This window comes from Lonchura striata, chromosome 3 (genome assembly GCF_046129695.1).
Source record: "Lonchura striata isolate bLonStr1 chromosome 3, bLonStr1.mat, whole genome shotgun sequence".
NCBI lineage: Eukaryota > Metazoa > Chordata > Aves > Passeriformes > Estrildidae > Lonchura > Lonchura striata.
In genome coordinates this window covers 6,872,902-6,899,930 of record NC_134605.1, presented here as the reverse complement: position 1 = coordinate 6,899,930, position 27,029 = coordinate 6,872,902, and the positions used below count along the sequence as shown (strand labels likewise).

Below are 27,029 nucleotides of genomic sequence, written 5' to 3'. Positions count from 1 at the left end.
ATTTTAACTCCACTCCAGTGAATTATCCTCTTCTATCAACTTCATGATTCGATCAAGTGGGGGAAAATTACTTGAGAATGTTCAAAATACTCATATAATTCTAAATTTACATAAGGAATAAATATGACAGCAGTGGTCCTGAATTAATAATTTATTATAATGCTCCTCATATTAAAAAGTTGTACACTGATTCTATGTTTTACCCAGTTTCACCAAGAAAAAAGACTACAAGGATTTAATGTGATAATTAGCACAGAACATGTAGGAAACATGAATTATTATATGAGCAGTAAAGCAGTCACCACTGATTGGAGACTTAAACCAGTCTAGGGGTAATGACCTTACATTATAACAAGGAAGAGTGTTACAATAAAAAGTTCAAGGCAAGTTCAACTCAACACACCTGATGTTCTATTGCAATTTTTATCATATATTTAGATAGTATGAATCACTATGGCTTTATAGGCTTTGGTATTATCATAGACATATATTTATCATAGTATATAGATACACAGATATACACAATGAGATGCAGAACTTTTTCTTCTTCAAGCTGCTTTCAGGACCAATACCTTTGGAGCTGCTAAAAACCAAAAGAAGTTGTAAAAACTAATTGTAAAGAAAACAATTGTTGCAAGTCCACTCCAGCAGAATAGTTTTGCTGCAACACAATCTAATCTTACATTTCTTCCTTGTGTGGCACTCTTGTGGACTTCAAATGGGAACTTTGCACTCAGATTAGACTCATAATCTGATTATCAATCAGACAAGGTGGAGTATGGGAAAAAAAAAGTGAAAAATGTGTTTGGCTCAACAGGACATGGTATGTATACCATTTCCCAGATTAAAAAATCAGAAAATTCATTGCAAGTTTTTCATTGCTAGCTTTATCAATGGCAATCTAGTGATCTTTACTTACTGTGAGTGAATCTCCCAGGGCAGCAATCACCCGAATATCTGCCGGTTTCAAATTATGAACTGGAAAAAACCCAAAGATAATGTAAGGGAAAGAAAGAAAGAAAGAAAGAAAACCACAAATTGTGATGGTTATTATAAGTTTTCTTCAGAATAAGCATAATAAAGCATTGCAAAGACAGTGTTTCTAATACTCATGACAGCATCAGTTGAGAATGACAGAGACTGATAGGTATCAAATCAGAAATTATTCTTGTACCATAGCTGGGCAGTAGCTACAGTGACAAAGGAGGCAGCAAGATTCCAGTCTTACATTTGCTCTTCTTCAAATTTCTTTTAACTGTTGAAAACAACTGAAAATCAGGCACAGCTCTGGTGCCAGCACAGAGTGGATATTTAGAACCATCATAGATTCTGAGCAAAGACAAAACCTACCCAAGGAACTCCATATGGGGTTTTGCACCTCAGACTGCATTACAAGAGCCCCCTACAGTTTTTTCACCCTGGAAATGAAGGACCTGACTTGCCTCCTATCTTTTCCACTGTCACTTCTTTCTTTGTACATGGAAGATGCAGCTGCATAAACTTTCATCACCCTTGAGGTAGTGAACTCACATCTTGCTATACAACTGCTCACATTGTTCCAAAAAGACTCTTAAAAAATACAGTCAACAAAGAGCACTTCTGCAAAAAAAAGAGTACCTCTCCTGAGTAAACCCAGTTCTGTTCTCCTTCTGTCATCAAATGAAGTAGCTCTGTGACAAAAAGGCATAGTACTATACCTGAAACTGGAACTGCATCAGAGGGAAACCGGTCAGGACAGGGAATATTTGTTCCATAATTCCTCTCCTGCAAAGACAGGGTAAGACTTCACATCAGTCTCACTATACTTTGGTCATGATAATCTATTTACATCTCAGAGCATAAGATTAATGAAATCCTCATGCATTTTGTATACAGCTACCCAGCTCAGCCTAGCTCTTTTGAAGGCAGACACAAACTCAGCCTGCTCAGTTGTGCAGCACGATGAGTGCAGCACAACTCTTGCCTACCAGTGGGGCCAGTTGTTTTAGACTCTGAGCCATGTTGTGCTCAGCTATGCAACATTTGGTGTGCCCATAACCTGAGCATCTTTTGCAAAAAGCTATTTGAACATCCCTGAAATATCCTAGCACAAAACCATACCTCTGTCAGCAGGCCATGAGCCTGACTTCTGCACATGCAGTCCTGTATGTGCAGCCAGGGATTTATCCTCCTGGCTCTTTTGGTTTGCAGACAGAAATACCCCCAAAGTCTATTGTTAGTGAAGGGCTTACCATCAATATTCCAGAGCAAACCATTACACAAGACTCAAATATGTGCTTTGGCTTCAAATCTCTCTGCAGAATTCCTTAAGTAGGCTAACTTGCTTAAGGAAAAGATACTTAATATGTCTTGTCTCATTTTTCTGGATGGGGTTTTTAATTTTTAATTTAAAAACCCAACAAAACAACAACAAACATAACATAGTATTGCTCCTTACATCCTTAACACCTCTTACAATACAGCTATTTTCAAAAACCAGAGTGGTAGGTACCATTGCCTCATGGCAAGGTCTGTACAGCCCAAGTAACCAACTAAACAGATGGCACTATATAAAAATGTGAACAGAAATGCATCTTACAACTCCAGTTACAAACAGGCCATTTTGTCTAGATGGTCTAGGCATTGTATTCTGAGGCATGAAAATGAACATTAACAACTCACTCTGTTCCTGCTCAGGAACACCAAGTTCTGCTCAAAATCAGAGTACTCTGACTTAAAAAATGCAATCATGGGTCTTTTTCTCCACACATCTAATGTGAAACTATCTCTCAAAAATAAAAATCTGATCTAGTTTCTTCCATAGTAGCACTAAATAGCCCCATTTTCACAATCTTATCATCCCAGGGAAAATAACCTTTTTTTCCAGATGTTTAACATAGGGTTTTACCATTGAAGGCAAGACTCACTTTGGGCTAGCTGAACACACGTACCTTACTCACACTCAACAGAATGCACCAAGGAGAGAATGTGCTATTAAATATCTGACTATTTAGTCAAGCACAGAAGTAAAACACTGGAGTTTTGCATTTAGTTTTCCCAGGTAGCATTGTTTATTTAGGCTACAGCACACTCTTACCCACCTGCCCCACTCCCTGGACCACACCCAGTCCATGGATGCAAACACTCCCACCATACCTGAGATGTTTCCCTGCGGTTTGATGTCCTCAGGGAAGATGAGTAGTTACTATTTCTATACGTAAACAAGTATGGATTTTCCTGCAGAGCAAAGAGAGTTATGTTTACCAATGCTAGTGGAAACACATCAGCTGACGTTAAAGTCTTCTGGCTACATTTTCCGAGAGGAAAAAAATCTTTACAGTATTAATTTCTGAATGCATTAGTGAATGCATTGCATCAGTGAAGTAAATCAGGTTAGACCTGAAAGTTAAGCCCTGGTCTGAAGCCCTGTCCTAGATATGCTCTAGGCACAGCACCACTGCCTGCCTTAAACCTAACATCAAACAAAACAAAATTTTACTTTGATATTTTAATTGCTGTTCAGAAGCTTTTGGATGCCAGTAATATTTTATCACTATCAAATTATTGAAGTCAGAGCTTAAATGCAAAAGCATACAAGAACCTGTCCTTTGAACATGAGGTGCTCCAATCCTGACTGCTGACAGCTCCAGGGACTAAATTAGTAAAACATGGCAGCAGAGGTAAATCACAGAAAAGCTAGATTATATAAAATATATGGATTCAATTTTATTGGTGACGCAAATTTGAATATTGATAATGCACCTCATATCTGCAATAAATAAATTCAGATTATCTAGATATATTTTTGAAAAAAAAATCTGACAGATGATTTAACTACATTTTTTCAAAAGTTCTTTTCTTCAGAGTTTTATCTATAGAAAATAGACTCTGTGTCAATGAACTTTAGGAACAGTGCAGTTACTTGGGCAAGTGCACATTTCCAAAAACTTCGGAAACAACGACAGTACTTGAAAACCTGGAAATTCTGCAAAGAATAAATAAAATCACAGAATAACAAGGAAACCCTTTTACCTGAGATGGACACTGGACAATTTTTGTGGCACCATAAGGCTGCTTCTGTCCAACTGGCTGCATCTGGAAAGAGAGAGAACAGAAGAATTGTACACATGCTGTGTGTGGGAAGGGAGGGAGAGCAGCAGCAATGCAAAGGCTCTACTGACTGAAGTTTTCCATCAGGCTCATATACATATATCAAAAAATATATATGTTTGAAAATTTATTCTGCTTATGATAAATATTTATCTATGCAAAATATATACATATATACTTACAGAAGCATTGAACTGAAAATGAGTCCTCTCACGTGAGCAGACTGTCTTCCCATCATGACTAAAACTGTCATCCTAACATTAATTGGCTTTTGGGAATGCTGACTCTGTAAGTGTTGATTGTTTATCCTACCTTTCAGAACTGTTTCATTATCTACATTCTTACACATGTTAGGCAACACCAAAAGGTGCTTTCCTACTCCATATAGAAACTTAATGACATTTATGTTTGTTGGCCTTCTTGAAACAAGATGGAGAGGGGATTATTGTAAGGAAAAATTATGGAATTATTCAGAAAATAATGACAGCACAAAGGGGAAAATACCAAAAGTAATCACTTCACCTGTTCAGACAGCTTGCTGAGTGCTAATTAAATTGCAATCACACACAGAGGAATTGGCTGAGGGTTTAGATCCCTCAGTGCATGCCTGCTCAGCTTGGCACCAGCAGCTGCCAGGACCAGCAGCCTGCACAAGAAACAGGATGCGAGAGATGGGAAAATACAACTGCAGCAGGCTTGATGTCACCAATACACTCCGTGCAGGAATGCGAAATGATATTTTGATTCTTCCATCAATTAAAATAATGGGGAAATTCAGAGAAATAGAGAAGAGGCTTACAGAGTTTATATTCTTTGAAAGAAACATGTGAAGAAACAGTCTGCTTTTTCTTTTTTTTTTGGGGGGGGGGTGGGGGGGGGGGGAGCAGGCAGGGGCATAAAACCTAATTTCTCCGAAATGTGCAAAATAATTTACGTGTAAAAATAAAAAAAATGAAGCTCAGAGCAAAGAGATATTGGGATACTCTTCCAACCTCCTAGGAAGAAACAAAGTAGCTATTTAATCCCATTCTTAAAAGAAAATACACTTCCAACAGAGACTCATCCCACAAAACATAGAATACATACAATATAATATTTCTTGACTAGAAATTAAGCTTAAACAAGCATTAGACACTTGCATGTGTTGGGAGTTGGGTGACAAGAACAAATTTCTGCAGAAGGCAATGAGTTCCAGCTGGCTCAGACACGCTGCTCTCCCAGCAAAGCCTGACAGCTCCCCTGCAGCTGGTCCTGGTCAGGGAATGGGGCACAAGGGCTGAATTGTGGCTGCCAGCCCTCCCCCAAATTCCAGCACATCTGTCACGCCGGCACTTGGTGTGGGTCTGCTCTGGTACCCAGCAGCTTCTGTGGCAGCACAAACCCCTGAACACAGGAGAGAGAGGCATGGGCAGCCTCCTGCAGTGCTGTTCACTTTTGGGTTCTTGCCTGGCTTTAGTTTCTCTTTTTGGCTGCAGGATAAGCTTGGGGTTTGTTTCTGTAACACAAAAAAGTGCCAAAAGACAAGAAGCTCTTACTCTTATGAAGTTCTTTACATACATGAATGGAGCTTTGCCCTCAGATATATGACCAGAGGTAAAATGGAATAATTTTGGCAAATGCCTACGATCAGGCTCTCTGTGGTAAACACCAAAGCTGTCCAAGTACACAGCCAACCTCTCTCATCTTTTCCAATGTCATTTATCTGACTGTTCTCTGGTGTGCTTAGCAGATGAATTGCATTGGTCCTAGAGAGTTAGAACTCTTTTGGTCAAATATCCAGCCCTGCCCATGACAAGCCCTTAGGACATGATGGCTCAGCTCCTTCTTAGTCAGGCTGAAGTGCAGCCCTAAAGCAAATTGCCACTAGATTTTCAAGGCTTTGCCCTTTGGCCAATAAGCAGGTAACTATTCCAGGAAAGAGGCTGGTACCAAGCCTCAAAAAAAGGTCCTGACAGCCTGCCAGAGAGCAGGAGAAGGCAAACCTCTGAATGCACTTTCATTATGCTATGTTTCCAGGTCCACAAGTCATGACCTTGATTTCCTATCAGCTCCCAAGACTGTGCTGTGGATTATTTTTTAATTTTTCAAGAAATCAGCCTAAACTGTTGGCTGGATTTCCCAGCAGAACTGGAGAGACCTTTATCAGGCCAGGACACCTGCTAGTGCTTTTTATGCTGAAACATCTGTCATATCTCCTTTTACATCATGGCAAAATACAGGCAGACAAGGCAATCACAGGCAGACAAAGGAAGAACCCTGAAAGGCTCTTTTCTGATGATTGCTACTGTACTCTGAAAAGTCCACTTAATCAAAGAGAAGGCAGGGAAAGAGGGGGCAAAATGCATTGAGGGGATCATTACCACACAGTCTTCCTTCAAACCTGTGGCAAGATGTGGGTTTGCCACATTTTGCTCCTCCTCCAGCTCACTTAGGCTGTCCCCTCACTAGAGGAATCATCTCACACTGAGAAAATACACTGAAACAAAGCAAAGCAGGTATTTGTCTCCCTTATGACAATTCTTTGGTTCTGGTGGCTCCACAGCATACCCAAGTTTGGGTAACTGGCCCTGATGCAGCCCAGCCTTAAAAGCACAGCTTCATTTTGCTTATGGCTTTTCATCTCTGCTATTTTCACAAAATGCTCCTGGGCAATCAGAGTGACAAGAATAGAGGAACATGCCACAGAATGGCTTGCTCAAGGACAGAGCAGAAGAGGACAAATAAAGTCTGTGTAGAAAAGGATTAGAGACAGAAAAATGAAACAGAGGGCATCTATTTTATGATGGAAGAACTGAGGTAGGAACTGTGACATCATCACAAGGAATATCACAGATAACAGCAAAGGAGATAAAGGGACCCAGCATGGCTGTTGCAAGATTACCACTGCAATTTTTAACTCCTTGGCTCCTACTAACTTTCACTGTAAGATAACATATTTTATTAAAGTGACTGTACTATTCTTCTAGACACATTGTCCAATGACAACAGAAGCCTATAAAAGCCTCTAGTAGAAGCCTCTTCCTGCAAATTCTGCTTCTTTAAATGATCAGGGCTACAACAGCATTATTATGGCTTGAAGTAGCATAAAAGAAAACAGCTGGATAGGACATCCAACTCTAGGGGACATAACAAGAGCTCCTCAAGGTTGTCTATCACCTTTTGACTATGAGCAACAGCAACACAAAGATGATGGTTAATGAGGAGACAGTGATATAAGACTCATTAGTACAGAATGGTGGGATTTGCAAAATAGAGGACAGAGTAGACAGGAGTATAATTGCCATAATCTCAGGTTAAGACAAGCTTCAGTCATTCTGTGATGTGCTGTCAATGAAGTAAGATTAGCAAAACCAAGGTCTGTCACAGCTAATTTAGTCCATGAGGTTTCCCAAAGGGCTACTTTGAAAACCTTTCTAAAAAGTTCTTAGTAGAAAGTAGCAGCAGAGTGAGATTTGTCTTGGAAGTGTAGGGCATTTAGTATTATTCAAGAGCAGCCTCCCTACACAGCTGAGGATAGCAGTCCTGGGATAATTCTTGTGTTCTTCCTTCCCCTGGCTCAAAGCCTGGCTAATGCAATGCTACCAGGCATCCAGACCAAGCTCAGCAAGAAACACTCCCTGTGGTACTGCTTACCATGTTGTTCCAGAGGCCCACAGCCATGAAAATGCAATCTTCCAGAATTTCCACTTGTGTCTTTGATGTGGTAATCAAATCATCCTTGCCCTGAAAGAGAAAATACTTTGAGCATCATAAAATAATTAAGAGTATGGAAAGATGAGATATTCAGTCACAGAAGTTCTTAATCTGTAAAATAACCACCATATCCACAAGAAAATCAGTATTTGGTATTCTCATTAAGAATTGCCACTGATCCCCATTACCACTGGAGTGCCAAGACAGAAAGATGCTGGTTTTGTAAATGATTGTTGCACATCAACAGGACAAGAAGAGCACAGCAACACCACAGCATGATCACAACAGTGACACACAGTACAGCAGGAAGACATAGATGTGAACACATGAATCATTTAGAATAAACAACATTTCTAGTTTACACATGCCTTTAAAGACTAGAAACATGCAGAATTTGTCTTAGGAGGGCATGCTGAATTTTAAATGAAATATAATGACTGGAAGTGTTTGGAAGGTTACACATGGTGCCTGCAGACAATACCATGAATCAGAGGAAATAAAGAATCCACCTGTGACACATGATGGCATTTAAAGAAATAATAGAGCAAATTAATGACAGAAAAAGTAATGGCATGAAAGTTAGAAGTCTGCTATTTGCATATGGACCAGTCATCTACAAAAAAAGCCTGGCACAAGATGACCCCAGTTGCAACGAGAAGATTTTGCAACATAGCAAATCCTTTGTTTTCCTGGAAAAAGAATTTCTTCTCCCAATTCACTTTGTCCTGATACTGATCTGAGGGGAGAAATGGAATTACCTCCAATTCATGGAGCTATTATCACGATGCTCAAAAACCCAGACCATAAGTCACTATCAACCTATTTTACAAAAACCGCCTAATGTGATGGATTTTGATACCTCACTCTAAGTGAGCCATTCTCCAGAAAGTAATATTCTCCCTCTTCATTGCCAGATCCTAGACAACCTTGACCTTTCAACTTCCCTTTAAAGGCCACTTATAACAAAACCATGTTTGGCATCCTAGGCAATCCCATCTTAATTCCCTACTGCCTACACCAGAAAAAAAGTCTGAGTTCCCAGACTCATTGCAGGGAAATAACTCTACTTTCCAACATAGTTTACAAACACCTTTATCTTTTGTTCCTCTAACCCTTCTAAATATTTCACATTACCCACGTTTTTGCCTTTGTTATCAAACACCTGAGCATAAACAGGGATGAATATGGTGGTGACTACAAAGATAAGGAAACATCAGCAGCACTGACAACTTCCAGACACTTGCAACTTCAGGTGCAGAGGTGCCAAAGCTTGGCTCATCCTGGAGCATAGCATTCAAAAAACACAGGATCTCCGACTGGTGCTGTTTAAATCAAATTCCACTCTCAGGACTTCTGTGTCTGATCCTGAGGTATGTTTTTCCTGTGCCTGACTACCCTCATCTCCCAGAATTACACAGCCTAGGACAGGAAATCTTGTTGAATACTGCACTCAGTCACAGCAAGCACAAATCAGAAAGAATGGAGCAGCTTGAGTTTACTCACCAGTCTGAGCAGCAGATTTCTTCCTTGGAGAGAAGGCTGAAGAACAACACTGAAGTCATCCTTTTGATCAAACCTTCCAGATTCCAATAGTTTTTCCAAAGCATCCTTAAATAGACAACCATTTAACAAGACAAGTATTATTGGGTAGAAAGTGAAATGTATGTGTGATTCATCAGGGCATAAAGTACATTTAAATTATCCCCATCCCTAATAAACCACACAAATAAAATTGTGTAATCCAGAACAAAGACAGTAATGCAATGAAATCGTGTTACCCAACAACTGGAAAATCCTTGTAGCTATAAGAAAGATGGTTTACCATCATTTTCTTTGAAAGGGCAGCAAGCTTAGGAAGGCAATGAAATGTCATGTTTATTGCCACCTTGGCATGTTTAAAAGAAACTCTAGCACAAATGTCTTTAGCTTAACAGAAAATTAAAATTTTTCCAAAATCTTCTAAAATTCTTCTAAATCATGTGGAATTTTACTGGACAAGATGGATAATTTCTCTGATGGGATATGAAAAATCCTAGGTTGCCATAAGTCATACAGACATTTAAAACTTCAGGAGATACTAAAGTCACTCAGGTATAGACAGAACTTATTGTCAACATTCCTGAGGTAAGAAATGGGATTGGAGTTGCTATGGGTATGTGATAGAAAGGCTGTTACTCAACTTCCTCACTGCTATTCTTCCCTTACCTCCTTGCTTCAGGCCAGTCTGGAAAATGAATAGACATGTTTAGCAATATAAGAGCCAAACAGCACAGAAGATGCCATACCTGATAGGACCATCTCAGTATATTATCATGTAGTGTGGAGTGTTCAACATAATTGCACTGATTCCTACAGAAAATAATTAAAAACATGAAAGACATTATGAACTTTTGATGAACAAGGCGGATATCATTATTTATTTTAAGCCACTGATGAGCACATACTAAAGACTAAATTGTTGTATTTGTAGAAAAGGCTACATGGAACATGCTAATTTTTGATATAAGCATAGAATTATATATATTCCCATATCCAGAGCTTTGTATCTCTTTTTTATTTGAAAGCCTAGTTAGCTGAAAAGTATGCCAGACTTAGATTAGCACAGGATCTCACAAGCTAGCAACATGCTCAAGATTAAAATAACAGCTGCACTGGTTTTGAAACATTTCCCTCCCCTGTAGACACACAGGAAAATTGAAAAAACTCAAAATACTTCCACCGGATTTTTTTCTTTAGTATTTGACTTGAAGACCTGCATCTACAGATGTGGATGGAAGCTGCAGAAGGTTAAGTGCTAAAGGATGATTGGCATTGTCAGATTTCTGACCTGCAAGGTGAGGTGGGTATACTGCATATTTTTGAAGCTAACTGGAGAATTCTGAGAGTTTCCAAAGGTGTAGATGGGAACAATATAAGATACACATAAGATTAGTCAGGTTCCAGCAAAGATGGACTGAAATCTGTGAGTTTCTGGGGGGTTTGCAGATATAAGCAATAAGTATCTGTCAGGATCCTTTTCACAGAGCTCTAGCTAAACCCAAAAAATGAGAGTTTTCTGATAAAGTGCTATTGTCACTGCTGGCAAGTGAAAGAAATATGAATTCAAGACCAGAATCTTACCCAAGCCTAACAGAGGAAACTCATAAAATACATGAAGATAGTTACATGCCTAAAAATGGGGTTCATGTATTCCTTTCAGTGTAGATGCTTCTAGTTGGTAAGAAATTAGTAAAGGAGGGAACTTTAAACCCCATTATGTCCCAGACTTCAATGCCTAAAGTTAAGGCACAGAACTGAAAGTGTCAACCACTATTAGCCTCTTTGACTCTTCAAATTTCACATTTTGGTATGGAGTTATATTTTTCTCTCAAAAAACAGTTCATAATGACAACTTAGTTACCAAATGCTGGAGATCCTTATCTGGGACAGGATCTGGGAGGGAGGAGGTCTAACAAACTACTGGGAACTGTGTTTATCAACCAGATAAACTATGAGAGCATGCTGACAATAAGAAAGCAAATTGACTTATGTAGAAAAGGAAATAGAATAAATCCTCAGAGGAAAAACAAAAAAAAATTAATTTCATTTTATTTTTAAGGTCTTCAATACGTGGTAAGGCTCATATTCCTAAACACATCTTTTCCACATTTCTCACATTTTACCCCTTCATGTTTGTGCAGGAGAAATAAGCTAGAGTGCCCCATGCAGTCGTTTTTGAAAAGGAAATCTTCTCCTCTCCCTGTATTTGTTAAATACGTGGTTACATAGCAGCCAGACCTCTTCCCCCATTCCATCAGAACACCTCTGAGGTTATACACTTGCAAAGCTTGTCAGACACTTCAGGATGACTATATTAGTACATATGGTGTCCTATGCCAAGAGCACAGGGGAAAAAATTACTGTGGAGTACGACAAAGTGTAATCTCACCAGCTGTAAACCACTCCATCATAACTGCTCATGTGCACACTCCTACTACATACTAAATTGGGACACAAACTACTCACACTTTTGTTACAAAGTACTGAGTAAGACAGATAAATAGATGCAGTTACCATAAGGAACTGACAGCTTCGATTGTCTCTACCCTAGCATACCCTAAGCCCAAGCATAATCTTTCCAATAGCCTAATAATGTCCTTTAAAATCTGTTGCTCATTTTGTGAGCATTGATAGGTAGTAATTTAACTTTTGAAGTACCTACAGAGCTTCTAACTTGAGAGTTGCAGAACAAAAGTACCACCTGGGGGTAGCTAGATGGTGCAGTTTTGTGACCATAATCTAAGTGCTGGGTCTGGCTGGAATGGAGTTAACTTTCTTCCTAACAGCCCATATGGTGCTGTGTTTTGGATTTGTGGCTAAAACTGTTGATAACAAACCAATGCTTTGGTTCTTGGTGAACAGTGCTTGTACAGAATCAAGGCTTTCTCTTTTTCCTTAATTCTGACCCAATATTCAAATTTGCTGTCCAATTTGATAGGACTAAAAGCACTAGATTCCTAGTAAAACTATATCTTTCAGAGAAAGTATATCAGATTTAAAATCTTTTACATGCTTTTATATTAAGGGCAGAAAAACAGCTCAACAGATTGTATCTCAGTCATAAACTCAGTACATATACATAGGTGTTTGTTGAACACCAGCAGGAGACAGTGACAAGAAGAAAGAAACCTGTTACCTGGCATTACTGTAATCCTGGCACACAAGAGAGGCAGTTGTGAGCTCAGTGGAATCCACTAGATTTATGAAGGCCTTGGGAACCTGCAGTAATAAAGTAAAAATTATTAATGCTAGATTTGCAATTGAAGATCAGCAAGCAGCAATTATGGTAAATTACGTCTACAACTTCACATGTATTACCTCTGGCCTGGGATTCTGCCTACATAAAATCAATTACCTAAGTATTTGCCAATTCTGTCCTGAACCCTGATCCTATGCCTGCTATCTAGGATCATCTTTTATGAAGTAGTTGTGACCCTGCTTTCTTGACTGAGACACAGCAATTCATTTTACATAATGGAAATGGCCACCAGCCAACTAAACTGAACTCAAATGAATTTGGGATTACAATTTTTGTGGCAACACAGCAATGCAAAGCTGGGGAGGAAATATCCTGCATAATAGCACAAGCACTCATGCAACCCACCATACCTCTCCCCCGTGCAGAAAGCAGCTTTTCATTTACATAATGATATTTCACTTTCACAAGTGCACATAAACAGATTCTGGAAATAATAGTGGAGAGAATGTGAAGAGAATGTGTGGGTGGAATTTCCCCTATACACAACATTTGTTGAAGTCAATTGGAGAAAAACGAGTGGTTGTGGTCTGATGCAACCAAAATGTAGCAGGTTTAGAATATGCTGCAGGCCTTCAAATGCAGCAAAACAAAATTAATGGAAGATGCTATTGAAATAATTCAGTTAAACATTTTACAGTCTGCTTTAGTAGAAATCTATCCTCATCTAGTCTACTATCATTAGTAGACCAAGACACAGCACAGAATGCTTCCCAGAAACCATCCTAGATAAGCAGATAATTCTTAGCTCAGCCAGCTAGAAAACCTTTAGAAAGGCTGAGATTTTTAAATTAACACAAAATAGTATAAAAGGTTTATTATATGTATTTAAATTGATGTTTTCCCTAGTCTGTAAAAGTCATCACCAGGTAGTTAGGAGCCTGTACACTGCCTAGGTGTTCCACACCAGTAATTAGATATTAATTACTTTCACCAACAGCCCTGTTAAACATAATTTTCAAACCTAGACAGATATACTCAAATATTCACAGAAATAATTTTTAAAAAACTCAAGGATTGAGTGATACATTAGCTTGTGTTGCAAAACAGAGCAGTTACCCATCCGTCCTTTCTGCTTGCATGCATCAGCTTTTTAAAAATGGGAGTAAAACAGTGAAAACAAATGGAGCCAGTGGGTTGATGTTGATGAGACTGGTGTTCTAAATCATGTGAAGAGTGGTACAAGCTCTAGTCTAGTAAGAGAGACTGGAGAAACACACAAAGGATTCAGCTATTCAGGGCTGATGAATATCTTACCTTCTTGTACAAAAAATCCAAGACAGCTGTAAGCTTTCCCAGGTTTTCCAATATGCAGTTCTTCTGAAAACGAGATGAGAAAGGCCATCAAAACTAGTAGAAAAAACAGGTATCCATTTCCTAAAAGTCACAAACTCTGTGTATTGAGCTGTCTACTGAATGGTTATTAAGAATTACTGTATTCTAAATTCAGCCTTAGCCAGCAACAAGTAAATAACATGGGAACTAGTCTTGGAATTTGACTGCCTATAAACAGAGAACTTGACATATAGAAAAAAAAAAAGACAGGGATAGGAAAGAAAAGTATCTTTATACTTGAAGGTGGAAAACAGTTGTTCTACTAAGACATCTCAGGCTAGGGATGGCAAATTAAGTACAGATGTTTATAAATACAAAACACATCATGTGCCAGGAGTTTACATCATTGGATCCAGGCATCCCAACATCCCAGACCTAACTACTCCTTTGGTTCCCTGTGGCAGAGAGCAGAGTACGGAAAAGTGTCCTAACTACCTGCCTTGACTGCTAAACCACCCCACAAAGTACTCACAAGTTGTGTGGAAGCATAGGAGGAACATGACATTTCAGCACTAAAAAACACTGTGATCAGTTTCCAGTCATTTTGAAAGTCCATCATCTGGGAGAAAAAAAAAAATAAAGGTGCTCTATTTGCTATTTTTCTTTCTCACACAAAATTTGCTGTGGGTTCAAAACCAGCAAGACCAAGCAGGAGTCCACGGCCCAGTCCTGGCCATCTTGGTCCCTTCCATTTGACAAACCATCCAGCTTTTCCTTAGAGGACACAGCAAATGGATGGTTAGGCATCAAGTGCTGCAATTAAAGCTGAATACTTTTTCAGGAGAGAGACTGAAATTGCTGCTGCTGCTGTAGGAGACTATGTTGGAAAAGATGGGCATGGACAGCTTAGCACTGAACTTGATATTGTCTCTTTACATCACTGTTGCAGCTTGCCAACGGGATTACTGTACATGAACTGCTGAGAAGGGGTCACACTAGAGGGACAAAGACTGGAATAAAAAAATCAGAGAGCTACAGCCCTGCTCAGCTGTGCTGTGTTTATTAGGCAATGCTGTACAATCCTGAACAGCCTTGCTTAGAACCACATAGTTCCACAAACATGCATACTAAATCCCTGTAGAGCAAAGAGGCAACAGCAGAATTGCCTTGGCAATTACTTTCCCCCATTATTTCAAGACTATTTTACAAAATAACATCATGGTTAAGAACAAAGGAGAAATGAATGCTTAAAGCTCCCGGATGGGACCTAAAAAGCACTCAGTCATGAGCTATAATTCAAGCACTCACCAGCATCAGCCAAAGCATATTTAGGTCTTTATTGGCCTTTTTGAAAATATATTCCTAAAAGAGCAAAAAGGAACTGAAGAGACAAGTACTGAGAATTATTATTTTGGGTTGACTTTGCAGAAACACTGGCACAGTCACAGAGTGTAGCTAGCAGAAATCTCACATCTTTAGCCAACAGAAAGCAAACATACTGGCTTCCCTACCAAGCTCTTCAGCTGCTTTGACAAAAGTAAAAAAGGTGGGATACTTTCAGAACAAAACTCTGCACTTGAAAGTTGCACAATTGATTCTTATTTACAGCAGAAAAACTGAAGTCTGCTAACCTCAAGAAATGGCATATTCTGTTTTGAAAAAATTTTGAGCAGTGTTCAGGCATCAAACCACTTTTCTGCCTTTTTCTGCTTCAACACCATGCTTCTGAATTGTCCTGTGCTTTAAACAAACCTGATCCACTTTCATGAGTTCCACTATTTCTTCAGCTTGATGTAGGAGGTCTCTGAAAAGAAGAAAGAAAAAGAGAAATTATGAAGGCATCAGTAAGGTTAAAGCTTTGGTCGATTTTTATCATTGAATCAAAAAACATTTGAGGATTCAGGTTGGATTAATCTTTTCCTAAATGTGTTAAGATTAGACAATTGACAGTGCTACCCAGAGAGCTTTGGGTGATTAGTTCATATTCAGCTACCTGACTTTCAGACATGTGCACTTAGATAAAAACAGCAGCTCAGTAGGCACACCTCAACTTCTACTTGAGCCAAAAACTTGTTTTGCAGCTATAAAAGAGACCTGATGTTAACCCAGGTGATACAGACCCCAAAGTGGGGCTTTGTTCCTCCTGATTCTGACAGGTGCCAATTGAGTCACAATGACAGCCTCTGCCAGGACTGAGCACAGTGAAGGGCTCCAGTGCTGATCAAAGATTTCCATCAAAGATTTCCTCCCCCTGTACATGAACTGCCCAGTGAAAAGCCCTTCAGACTCACCTGGCTTGACTGTCTGGCATCCCTCCTGCTGTGCCAGGTGGAGGGGACAGATGTAGGACCGAGGGGTTGAAGGTGCTAACGAGAGCTGAATGACACACCAAGGTTAGGAGATTGCTGCATCCAGCGACTGCTACTCTGCTGGTTCATTAACACAAGTGAACTAAAACAGCACCAGAGCATGTAAAGCCTGAGGATCTACTGGCAAGCACAAGAGGTATGCCCAAGCCCCTCTGCAGCTGTTTTTCTTGGTTCTATTCCTCACCTTGTGAAGTGGAGGCTTGATGTCTGAGTTTGCCTCCAGACTCAGGTCAGAAACCTCTGTCCCTGTCTCATGTCAGCCACAAGCATTGTAGTTGAGCTTAAATAGAGGCAGCTGTAGAAATGAAGCTATGGGGAAAGGCTACCCAGGGAGACTCATAAAACACCAGCAAGTTGCCATGTTATAAACCACTTTTACAGGGACATGGACATCACACCAAGGAGTTAAGATACTAGGAAGATGATTTGGAGGGCAGAACCCTGGAGCTCTATATTACACAGCATTTAAGTGGGTATGAAACTTGTACTTGCAACACCCTTTAAGCAAGTAAAGGCTGCCTTCAGAGACAGCCAACAGGCAACATATTCCCAGATGAGGCACATCTATGGCAGTCCCAGTGTAAATTCTATGCACATGGCAGTTCTGGGCAGGCAATCCCACACAAAGTTTCAATGGGCCAGCAAGGGCCACAAGCACACATCAGCAGAGACTGTGTAGTGGGTAGAAATAAGAGGCCAAAAAACCCTTTTGGGCATTTAAGAATCTTGCAGCAGTCTGTCACACCCCTTCTTCAGTGCTGTTTGTCTACCCAGACAATACCTTTAAAGCCATCACAGACAGCCCAAGCTGGCTGTACTCATGTCCCCAGGTACACCATCCTTCCCTTACACCCCTGCAGTGGTGTGCCTGTGCTGCACCTGCTCTGCAGCCCAGCAGAGCCCTGGAGCTCCTGCCAGCAAGCTGTTAAATTAATTTGCTGAAGTTGTAGTGTGACAGCAAGACGCACCTGCTAAAGTTGCCACGCTTAGTTCAAGGAAGTTCTTTCCTGTGCTATAGAAAGGGAAGAGAAAACAGGAAGTTCCTGTTATTCCATTTCTCAAAGAAAATTATATTACAGCACAGCCTCAATTTCTTATTAGTTATGCTGCATCTCAGAGTGAAATTCATGGCAGCTGTTGCAAGTAAGAAAGGGGCCTTTCTTTCCCCAAAACTGTCATGTCATCAGCTACTGCTGAGTAAGAACATAGTCTCAGATCTCAATTTTTTGTGTCTCTTTACCCTCTGCATGTTGCAGTACTTGTGCTTGCTTATACGTAGGTATAAGTGATGCAGATGCCTCCCCGTGTATACCCACATACAAGGTGGACACAGATGTTTTTGCAACCATTAAAAAAAAATTTGTCTTTTAAAGTTTATCTGTGCAGTGCTAAATCCTCATCTGGAAGGCTGTGACTCAAAAGATCTGCACAAGGTGTAGCCATATGTTCACTCACTGATTAGGATCTGCTGAAGGGGCATGGAAGAAGGAAATGCTGTAAAGGTTGTCCATGTAGCACTGGAATCAGCCAAGCAGAGGACAGAGTATCTGGAACTATTGAGTTCTTTCTTATCTCTGATAAAGCCCTCCTTTCTAATCTCTAATTGGTGAATTATTATATTTACTGCTTAGGATTTATCACACAGCAATGATTCTTAATCACGGGTATTGCAACCCTAAGGTAATTCTATATCCTGCATAAATACAAAAAATTCGTTACCAAAGGATGGGGAAAGTTTCAGTGTCTCAAAATCCTTTCTATTTTATACAGGCTTTTTCCTCCTCTCTATAAAACAACAAAAAAATTGCTTGGGCCTAACTCCTGCACTGTGATACTAAAGAGATTAGGATAATGAAACTTATAAAAGCTAACTATTAATTCTTACCTTTGGAGCAAGTCCTCACCAGATCCTGGTGTCTATGAACAAAGAAGCAATAAGAACAATATTAATTAAAGTGCAAACTAGACCTAGGTATGCTGTTCCCCTACCATATTGCAGTCCTGTTAGAGATACTATTGTTTTCTACATAATCTTCTCCATTGTGTTGTAATCACTCACAGATTTAGATTATTTTCCAAAATTTCCCTATTACGGTGCATTTGCATAGTCTGGTAATCCTTTCTTAGTTACTGCTTTCATTAATGATTTTTTTACATCTGGCTTAAAATAGAATTTGATTCATTGAAATCAAAGTCCATAAAACAAAATGCTATTCTAGACCAAATTTCTCTGGATCTATTCCTACTCCTTTTCAACAAGGGACACTGTCTAAAGTCATGCAGATAATTTACATAGATGACACTCAGACAGAAGAGTGTCTGTTAAAAAGAAATTACATCAAGAGAGGAACTTCACTGTTTTCAGAGAGTTTGATGAGGAAACAGTGACAGAGATGTTTGCTCTAGGAAAGCAAACATTCCTTAAAAGAAGACCATTTACATGTTTTTCTATGACACCCCCCAAACAACAAAGAAACCAGCACAAATAAGACTTGTTCCAAAGGGCCATGCACCTGATATGGGTGAAGCACCTTTGCATTCAGGACAATTTTTTTCAAAAGAGAGAGGTACTCACAAGGAGTTGAAAAGTGCTGATTTTGTAAAGGAAAAGTATTATATATTCATAGATACCATCTCAAATTTGAAAGTTGTTTTGTAATAAGGAAGACTCTCCCCCATTTTCCACAGTTACAGCCTCTGCAATACCTATCAATTTTTGCTCTACAGGGATTTCTACACTTCCTCAAAGTTTCAGAATTGTGGTCAAATGCTTTTAATTGGGCCTCAGACCTATTTTGGGTATCTACTTCCAACTATTAAGACAAATAAAGATCATCCAAATCTAACTATATTATTACAGGCAGGACAACTTTACCCTCTGATCTATACAGCATAAATGTATCTATGTGGTTCTTGGAGGCCTTCTGCCTTCTAGGTAGGAAATAAGTTTCTACAGAAAACACTTGATGAGGTGGAAAATCTACTGCATTTCTTGACAATTTGTATTTGTTCCAGTTTGAATTTTCCCAGCATCTTCTTCCAGTTATTCTGTTGTGCTCATTGTTAGGAAAATCCTTGCACTCTAATCAAATATCATGGTTCTCTGCAAGAGCACTGTGATGGCATTTCCTCCTGGACAAAGTCAGCTGGCTATTTTTAGACTCAGGGCGTATTGGAAAACTGAACAGCAGGTATTTCCAGCCATTTTTTTACCAGAAGTCTTTGATGCTTGTGGAAAGACTGAAGCCCTGAACACCCTGAGACTCCAAACTACATCATCAGCTGACTTCATCATCACAACGGAGGAAATGGGTCACATTCAGCACATTTCCTGCTTGTACTTACTCTTTGCAAACTTCCTATTGCAGTGACTGCTTTAATGTCAGCTGGCCTTAGAGCATGAACTGCAGAAAAGTAAAATACTTCAGGTTACAAAAACCACCAAAACAGCAACCCCAAAAGAAAGTTATATTTACCAGTATATTAAAACATAAAGGTGGCTAAAATGGTAACAAGTCTATATTGATCACTTTGATTGGAAGTTTTAAACTAGTCAGAAAGCATGAGAAACTTTACTCAGGTGCTCAGGAAATACTTTGTGTGTTTAGGGGCACAGAAATGCTCAACTATTAAACAAGAAAAATCAAAAACCACTGCTGATTGAAGTAATAGTGGCATCCCCAGTCACCAGCTGAAGAAACAAAGGTAGAAAAGTAATCACAAGTGGAACAAAAAACTAAGGAGTTTATAGAGCCCAGCTCCACTTCAGCCAATCCCATACACAGGCATCCCTGCAAAGAGCTGATTTCTGCCCCAGCCCATTCCCAAACAATTTTGTGAGGGAAAGCCTCTGCAGAGACAATATCAAACATAAACCTGAAGATGAAGGGGTCTCGGGCAACATCACCGGCTCACATGAAAACTGCAAGCTTCTTAGAGCCTTAGACATAAATAAATAAATATGGTTGATCGTTTAGATCTAAGAAGGAAATTTGTTGAATGTGGTGTCCTACAGGCTCCATTCTCACACATAACCAAGATTTTACTCATGTAAACAACTTCAAAGTATAATTGCATCTCTGTTAGAAATACATGGGAACACAGATGTGGACAGCTGCATTTTCAGTTAACTCTTCTACAACTTGACACTTTCTGCTCGGTTTTCTTACTGATTGCCGCAGCACTGGGCCTGAGCAAACAATAAAATGTGCTGAACACATCCTGCCACATCCATTGCTGCAGTGACTGCTTAATCTGGAAGGGGTCACATGGACAGCTACTGCAGGCATCTCTGTGTGCCAAGGAGCACCTAATTGACACAACAAAAAATCTCCAATACACAACAGGAGAGGCAGAATGAACCAATTGTGGCTCCTTAACAACACCTGGCCAGGTGATCAGAAAAGGCAAGGATGTGAGTGATGTTATTCACTCAGCATGAGAGACAGCTCAGTACCAGCAGGAATGTGGTTTAATGCCATCCTATATCTTTTATGGTAGGCATAGCCCAACATCAAGTGCTTTAAAGGGACATGAAAGGCAATCCTTGCCTCCTCAGGTGACTTGGCAAGGGGTTCCCTCATCACAATGACCATGAGTGGCTCTCTGGCCATCCCTAATACCTAAAGGTGAAATCTATATAGTGACAAGGGCCACCAGGGTCCCCACACACTCACTCCCTGGTGCCCAGCTGGAGGACTTTAATGGTACAGACACTTTGCACTGTTATAAAGCAAATAAGAGTTTAATTCTGTGTTTCTAAAAGAGCAACAGAGCATCTAGGAACAAGTGCTAACCACAAACGACCTACACACAGGATATGCAACCTAATAACAAACATTGCTTGGAGAAAACCTCATTTCCTGATTATGTTCTGTAATCTTGCAGCTGCACTATCACATTGCTGACTCACTGGCTTTGCATTTCTTCTTTGCAGAAGTAGTTTAGAGCAACAAGCTGTATTCCTTCTTCTTCTTCTGCCTGCCTCAGAGGAAGCAACAGCTTGCTAGGCAATGATAGGTGTTAAAAACAGGAAAAAAAAGAAAGTTGTACTCATACTTTACCTCTAGTTTCTCGTATTCTTCCTGATCATCTGCATTACCTTAAAAACAATAAAGAAAGGGTTATGCTATATTTTTTTACCTTAGGAAAAAAGGCTTTGTAAGACTTAATTTACCTGAAAGCACAGAATCTGGAGAGAAGACACCTTTCTCATCTGCCCTATTTTCCAAAGATGAGGCTCATCCCAACATCCAGATATATTTTCTTTGATTTTGTATACTAGAAAAACCTCTTAGTTATCATAAGCAGGTGAGATCTGTTGAAATTAGTGGAACTCCATGAATTTATACCAACAGGAGACGAACTGCTTGTGGATCCCCTCAAACTCCATCCTCCACAGGCCTTCCCTACCTGTGTTCCTTTTCAGCATATTTCATACACTGCTGCAATCACATTCTGTTCAAATTTAGATTAGTTTGAATATGTTCAAGGTGAAACTCCTTAGAAAGGAGCAATTCACATTAATCTACATCTTACACAGTCATGGAGCAGCATAACACTGTTGTGAGTTTGCCATAGTGATACAGAAACAGCTGCAATTTCTTCTCTTAGTAGAGTGTTGACAGACAAAATAGCCTGTGGAGCCAGGAGTCAGGCCTGTAGATGTTTCAGCAAACACTACTCTCTTTCCTTGAGCATACACTTAGATTTATACAAATTGATTTGGTTTATTCTAAAATTTCCACAAAGACAGACACAAAGCCTAGGTCAGCTGAACTTCAAAGCAGGTTCTCAGCTGTCCTTGCTTGCCCCACTGAAGCCATCAGCATCCAGCAAGTCTTATACACAATTAGAATAATTGTCCTTTAATAGTCAGGAGCTATTTTTGGAATACTTAGCCCTGCTGAGTACTTCTGGCTTGTACACCTTACTTTCCATGTCAGAGACAGAGGAAGAGCTGAGCCCACAGCAGGTGAGACATCCTCAGGTGTCAGTGGGCAGCCAGTGGTGCTCAGGCTGCAGGGAGATGTGCCTGGCCTGCCACCTGTGCCACACTGCATGACCATATTTAATAAGTGGCAGCAACTTCTACATGTGTTTTTTTCCCCTACTTGGTTTTCAGCCACCTGCTATTTGCAAATTTATATTATTTTTACACTACTTTGTAGAAGGTTGAGACAGTTTCCTGGCTGTTGTGTGACATTTTTTTAACATTTCTGGCCTCTTTAATCTGTGGGTTTTGATGATGCTTTACTCAGGGCAATAACCAGAACCCCAACTCTGTTTAGGATACTGAAGGCAAAAGCAATGAGGGACTTGTCTGCATCACACAAATCTACTGCTGGAACTCCGTATCTGATAATTGTAACACTAATTTTAACTATATTTGAGAATAGTTCCTTAGGCTACATTGAGAGAGAAAGAGGATCCAGTCCCAGTTTCCAGGACTCAGGGAGTTGGAGGAACAATTTTAATGTGTCAGATTGAAAGGTTACCTAGTCTGGGATTTGCCTCTGACAATATCCAAATGCAGATGTTTAGGCAAAAGAATAAGGAAAATACAGTTATGTTTCAATTTTCTATCCTCCCAATTTTCCATACAATTGTGTTCCCCAAGCAAGCAATTACTTAATATTGACAAGCTGCCTGACATCTTTCTTCCATGGATTTGCCTATTTGTTTTTCTAATACTTTCACTCTTTCGGCTTTCCCCAAGAACTGCGGCAAAAAATGCTTCATCACTCAATTACATGTTGGGAAAAAGTAATTCTCATTTTTTAATAACTTAATTGTTTCCTTGTTGCTCTTGTAAAGAGTAGTCATTCCCATGTTTCTGCAAAATTTGCTGTTTTGCATGCATATATCCCTGTATGTCTTTATGATATACTTATCCCTTCTTCTCCAGGCTGAAGAGCCAGTTTCTCTGATCTCATGTTGAAATTTTTTCCCAAGTCTGACCACTCTCCCCCTTTTTTGAGGTGAAAAATCCAGACCACAGTCAAGATGCAGGTGAAACGTGGCCCTGTACACAGCAGCAGCAATGTGGTTTTTATGGTGTTCTCTTGCTAACTGCTGAAAGAATTTCTCCTGACTATCACTGGCACCGGTATCTTCAGACAGTTTATTCTGAGGTCAAACAGTATCTATTCAGAGTTCAGCATAGTGCACACACAGATAAGAGTAATATACAAGGGGAAAACTTACTCTACATTTTCACTCTGAACACCCTGAATAGCTTTGCACCAGTGAGTTAGAATCCACCCTTACCCAGATCACTTCTGAACACGTGCAGAGCCCACATCCAACACAGATCAAGATGAGCATCACAGTTAATAAAATGGAAACATTCATATTTCTGCTTGGCTCACTCCCTTGGGTGGGTATCATCTAATCCTGGCAATTCTTTTACAATCTGTCATCAGTTTGTTCAAGGATTTGGTCATTGCTCCTTTTGTCCCCTGTGCTGAAAGGTTTGGAGGGCAAGGCCTTTTTTAAGCTATTATGCAAGGACACCAAAGAAAAAAGAATTTGTCAGGCTTCAGCCTTCTTTTATATATCAGTCAGTCTTACAGACTTCATGTTTCAGAAGAATTTGGAAAATGATTTATTGACTTTCATTCCTTTAACAATGATTCATTGTTTCTCTTCAGAATAATTTTTGTCTTGGCTAATTAAATTTTAACCTCTTCAGTTTTCTTGGTTTGTTTTGGATTTACACTTTCCACAGGATGACATTTTAAACTCCTGCTACTCCCAATATTATAGTTACTCCCTTACTATACCACTGAATAATTCTAACTTGTATTTTCAATTTTCTTGACATAAAAAAGAAAGTATTTTTCAGACAATTCTCCCAAAATCTGGGAGAGAGATTCTAACTCTTTCCTCCCTTGCTCTTAACAGTTAATAAGTTTCAACAAACAATTCTTACAGGCTGCTATCAATCAACATTTTTTCTCCTGGATAAAGTTTTCAGAGGAACTGCAGCCACTGTGCATATTTTTCACTAAATTAAAAAGCTCAGATGTTATAATTTCTTCTGATTACTTCAGGAACCAAAGCCTCCTAACAGTTTATTATTTATAGAGAACCTTATAATCCTGTGAACATGGTGATCATCCCAGCCTACTGCTAAGGTAAAGCACTATTACCAGTTACAATTATTTTCTTACAGGCAGAGACCTGAAGCACAAAGCCAATAAAGCCAAAGCATAAACAGCATTTTCAGCCTTGAGCACCTACAAAACTGTCATTGGCACCAAATATGGACTTCAGAGACCCAGTAGAGGGAATAAAGGCTCTCCCTACCCTGAATATTACAGATATATTAACAATGCCTGGAATGCCATGGTGCTGACTAACCTTTCACTTAATCTTCTATCACTGAAAAGAAGATTATCATAGTTACAAATTCAGAGAAAGCCTCTGTTCCTTGCTTGAATTTCTGCCCCATTTTGTCACAGATCTCACTGCTAGTCCAATTGTTTGGTGGTGTTTCTCTCACTAGAATGCTTCAGTGCCTAAGACACAGTCTATCCCCAGAACAGTGCAAACCAATGAATACATCTTCCCCCAAAAATGATCAAACATACACAAAACTGCATTTAAGATCACAGTTTAACTCACAGATTTTCTCATCCTGCTTTTAAAATTCCTGCTATACACCCACCTTGCAGCAACTAAAAATAGAGGTTCCCAAATACTGTGCAATGCAAATTTTCAAAGGGCCTTCCAAAACTTACCTTCTGAGGAGAGCAACCAAAGGAACAGCACACCTAACAATAGCTTCATGGTAACCACCTCTGTGACTGATAATCCCAGAGTGCTGTGTGTTAGATGTTAAAGCTGAAAATAAAGAAATTCTCTTGCTTTTTCTCCTTTATAACTTGAAAGTTGATAACTCAGCAGCCATAAAACGTATTAGCTTCTACCTTTGGAAAGTAAAGTGGCAATGATATCTCATTTCATTGCCCATGCAAGGGTCAAAGAAAGGCACAGCTTCTCTCACTTTGTTCAGGCACAGCTGGCCATTTTTCCGGAGAATTCTCAGCAAATCAAAGGACCAAGATCACATGAGTCATCTTCCAGCAGGGTCAAGGCTCTTTCAGGCAATACATAACATATTAGTTTGGCATTAGCCTGCCTCTGCCAGGCAGGGAAGGAGCCTCTGCTCCTGAGGTGACAAAGACAACTGAACTCTGTGCAGCAGCTCACACCCACCCAAAGTGGAAGGTCGTGCTCTTCCTTTTGTCTCCTTCCCTCCTTGTCTCCTTTCTTGTCTTCAAGCAGACTCATGCTGTGCCTCTCTTCCACTAGTTCCTCTTCTGGCAGATTTTCCTTGGGTTGTGCCTCAGCAGTATCTGCCACGACAGAGCAGTGCCAGACAAGCAGGAGCAGTGACTGTGCCCTCACAATGACAGGTCCCCAAACCCCTTGCTGTGACATTATTACAGCAGCAGTCACTTCAGCAAAGTCAAAGAGTGTGCAGAAATGCCATACAACACCCCCAGCGAGGCTACCACCATGCCTCAACTGCAGCACCAGGGTCAAACCTCTGAAGAGCAGAGGTGCTCTGCTGTCCTCACACAAAACAGCAGAGTGACCTCTGGCCTCCTCCGTGCCCACAGACACCCAGAGAGAGCTTCTCCATGAATAATGGGAGTCTGCTTAAGTAAAAAGCTTCAAATAAGCCACTAACACACCCAACTCAGGCAGTCTAACCCATCCTTCAAAGGGATTTTTATTTTGGCTTTCTGTTCTTTCATTATAAAAAATTGACCTTTTTTTTTTTTTTTGAAGGAACATATTGGAGGTAGATCTTGTCCTCATTTCTTTTCAAAAACCAGGAATGCTATAATAATTCTGAGCATGAATAGCTGTTGTTCAGAGCAACATGCAAGGAGGAATGTACATAGACAGGGGAAAGCATTCCTCCACCCCCTGAACCTCCATCCTCAACTCAGCAAAACCATACCAGCACAAGGGACTTCTCACCTCAGAGACAGCTGCAGCTTCAAGTCTGAGAGGGATGAGCTCATTCTGCTTGGGGGTCTCACACCTGAAACAGCCTGACACCCAAACTCTTTTAACCAGTAAGGCAATGAAAAGTTAAATTCTTACTCAGGATCAGAGTGCAGCACCACAGCAGCAAGCCCTGCCTGGGCTGAGCTGCAGTGGAACTCCCAGCACATGGTCAGAGTTAAGGAGGTTCAGGTGAGGCTGGGCAGGACCATCATCACCTCTCAGTCAAGGTGGCATTGCACACTCTCAGCATGGATGAAAGTTACCTTTGGTGGGTTTTGTCATTACATCCAAGGGTTTGTGGCTGCTTCACTCCTCAAGGGAAAGCTCTCACTATCAAAAGTCTGAGAAACAGACTTCTTGAAGATCTGGAAGTGTTTAAAGCCCCAGAAAGCCTCTTTCTGATTGTAGACCAAGGAAAACACAAAAAGGAAGGTAGCAATAATTCATTCATTTGCCCTAAATCACAGACCCGAGAGTAAGTTTAGCCTTTAAACACTGTGACATGTTCCAGAAGCAAAGCAGCATTAACTTCAAGACTTGTAAACCTCTTGTAAACACTTCTTCCCACCACCAAAGTATCAAAATAACTCCTAGACTGAACAGCAAATAACAAGTAGCAGCAAAGATCAAAAAAGTTTGCAAAAGGAAGACGAGAGAATTTTCTATTAGATATAGAAGGTGTCAGGGACAAATTAAGGCTTTTACATTACTCGAAGGGCAAAGCTAGCTGCAGCTACAGAAGGCAAGGAGAGTTTCAGCCCATAAACCAACACTCAGCTGAT

The 27,029-nt window shown here is 40.0% G+C and overlaps 1 protein-coding gene across 1 annotated transcript in view; it reads right to left on the bottom strand.

Moving 5' to 3' along the window:
* The window catches only part of PLB1 (phospholipase B1), a 78,252-nt gene extending 51,723 nt beyond the window's left edge, over positions 1-26,529 (bottom strand). The window contains exons 1-21 of the mRNA XM_077782530.1: positions 26,511-26,529; positions 25,440-25,583; positions 24,966-25,031; positions 21,285-21,322; positions 20,098-20,161; positions 19,567-19,625; positions 18,107-18,138; positions 17,190-17,233; positions 16,144-16,228; positions 15,605-15,656; positions 14,385-14,471; positions 13,835-13,897; positions 12,458-12,540; positions 11,619-11,630; positions 10,068-10,131; positions 9,286-9,390; positions 7,723-7,812; positions 4,012-4,074; positions 3,136-3,216; positions 1,698-1,764; positions 920-978 (exon numbers count right to left, since the gene is read on the bottom strand). Of these exons, the coding sequence (XP_077638656.1) occupies positions 920-978; positions 1,698-1,764; positions 3,136-3,216; positions 4,012-4,074; positions 7,723-7,812; positions 9,286-9,390; positions 10,068-10,131; positions 11,619-11,630; positions 12,458-12,540; positions 13,835-13,897; positions 14,385-14,471; positions 15,605-15,656; positions 16,144-16,228; positions 17,190-17,233; positions 18,107-18,138; positions 19,567-19,625; positions 20,098-20,161; positions 21,285-21,322; positions 24,966-25,031; positions 25,440-25,583; positions 26,511-26,529 (1,377 nt within the window). The remainder of the gene's footprint in view (positions 1-919; positions 979-1,697; positions 1,765-3,135; positions 3,217-4,011; positions 4,075-7,722; positions 7,813-9,285; positions 9,391-10,067; positions 10,132-11,618; positions 11,631-12,457; positions 12,541-13,834; positions 13,898-14,384; positions 14,472-15,604; positions 15,657-16,143; positions 16,229-17,189; positions 17,234-18,106; positions 18,139-19,566; positions 19,626-20,097; positions 20,162-21,284; positions 21,323-24,965; positions 25,032-25,439; positions 25,584-26,510) is intronic.
* Between the last annotated feature and the right edge of the window lie 500 nt (positions 26,530-27,029).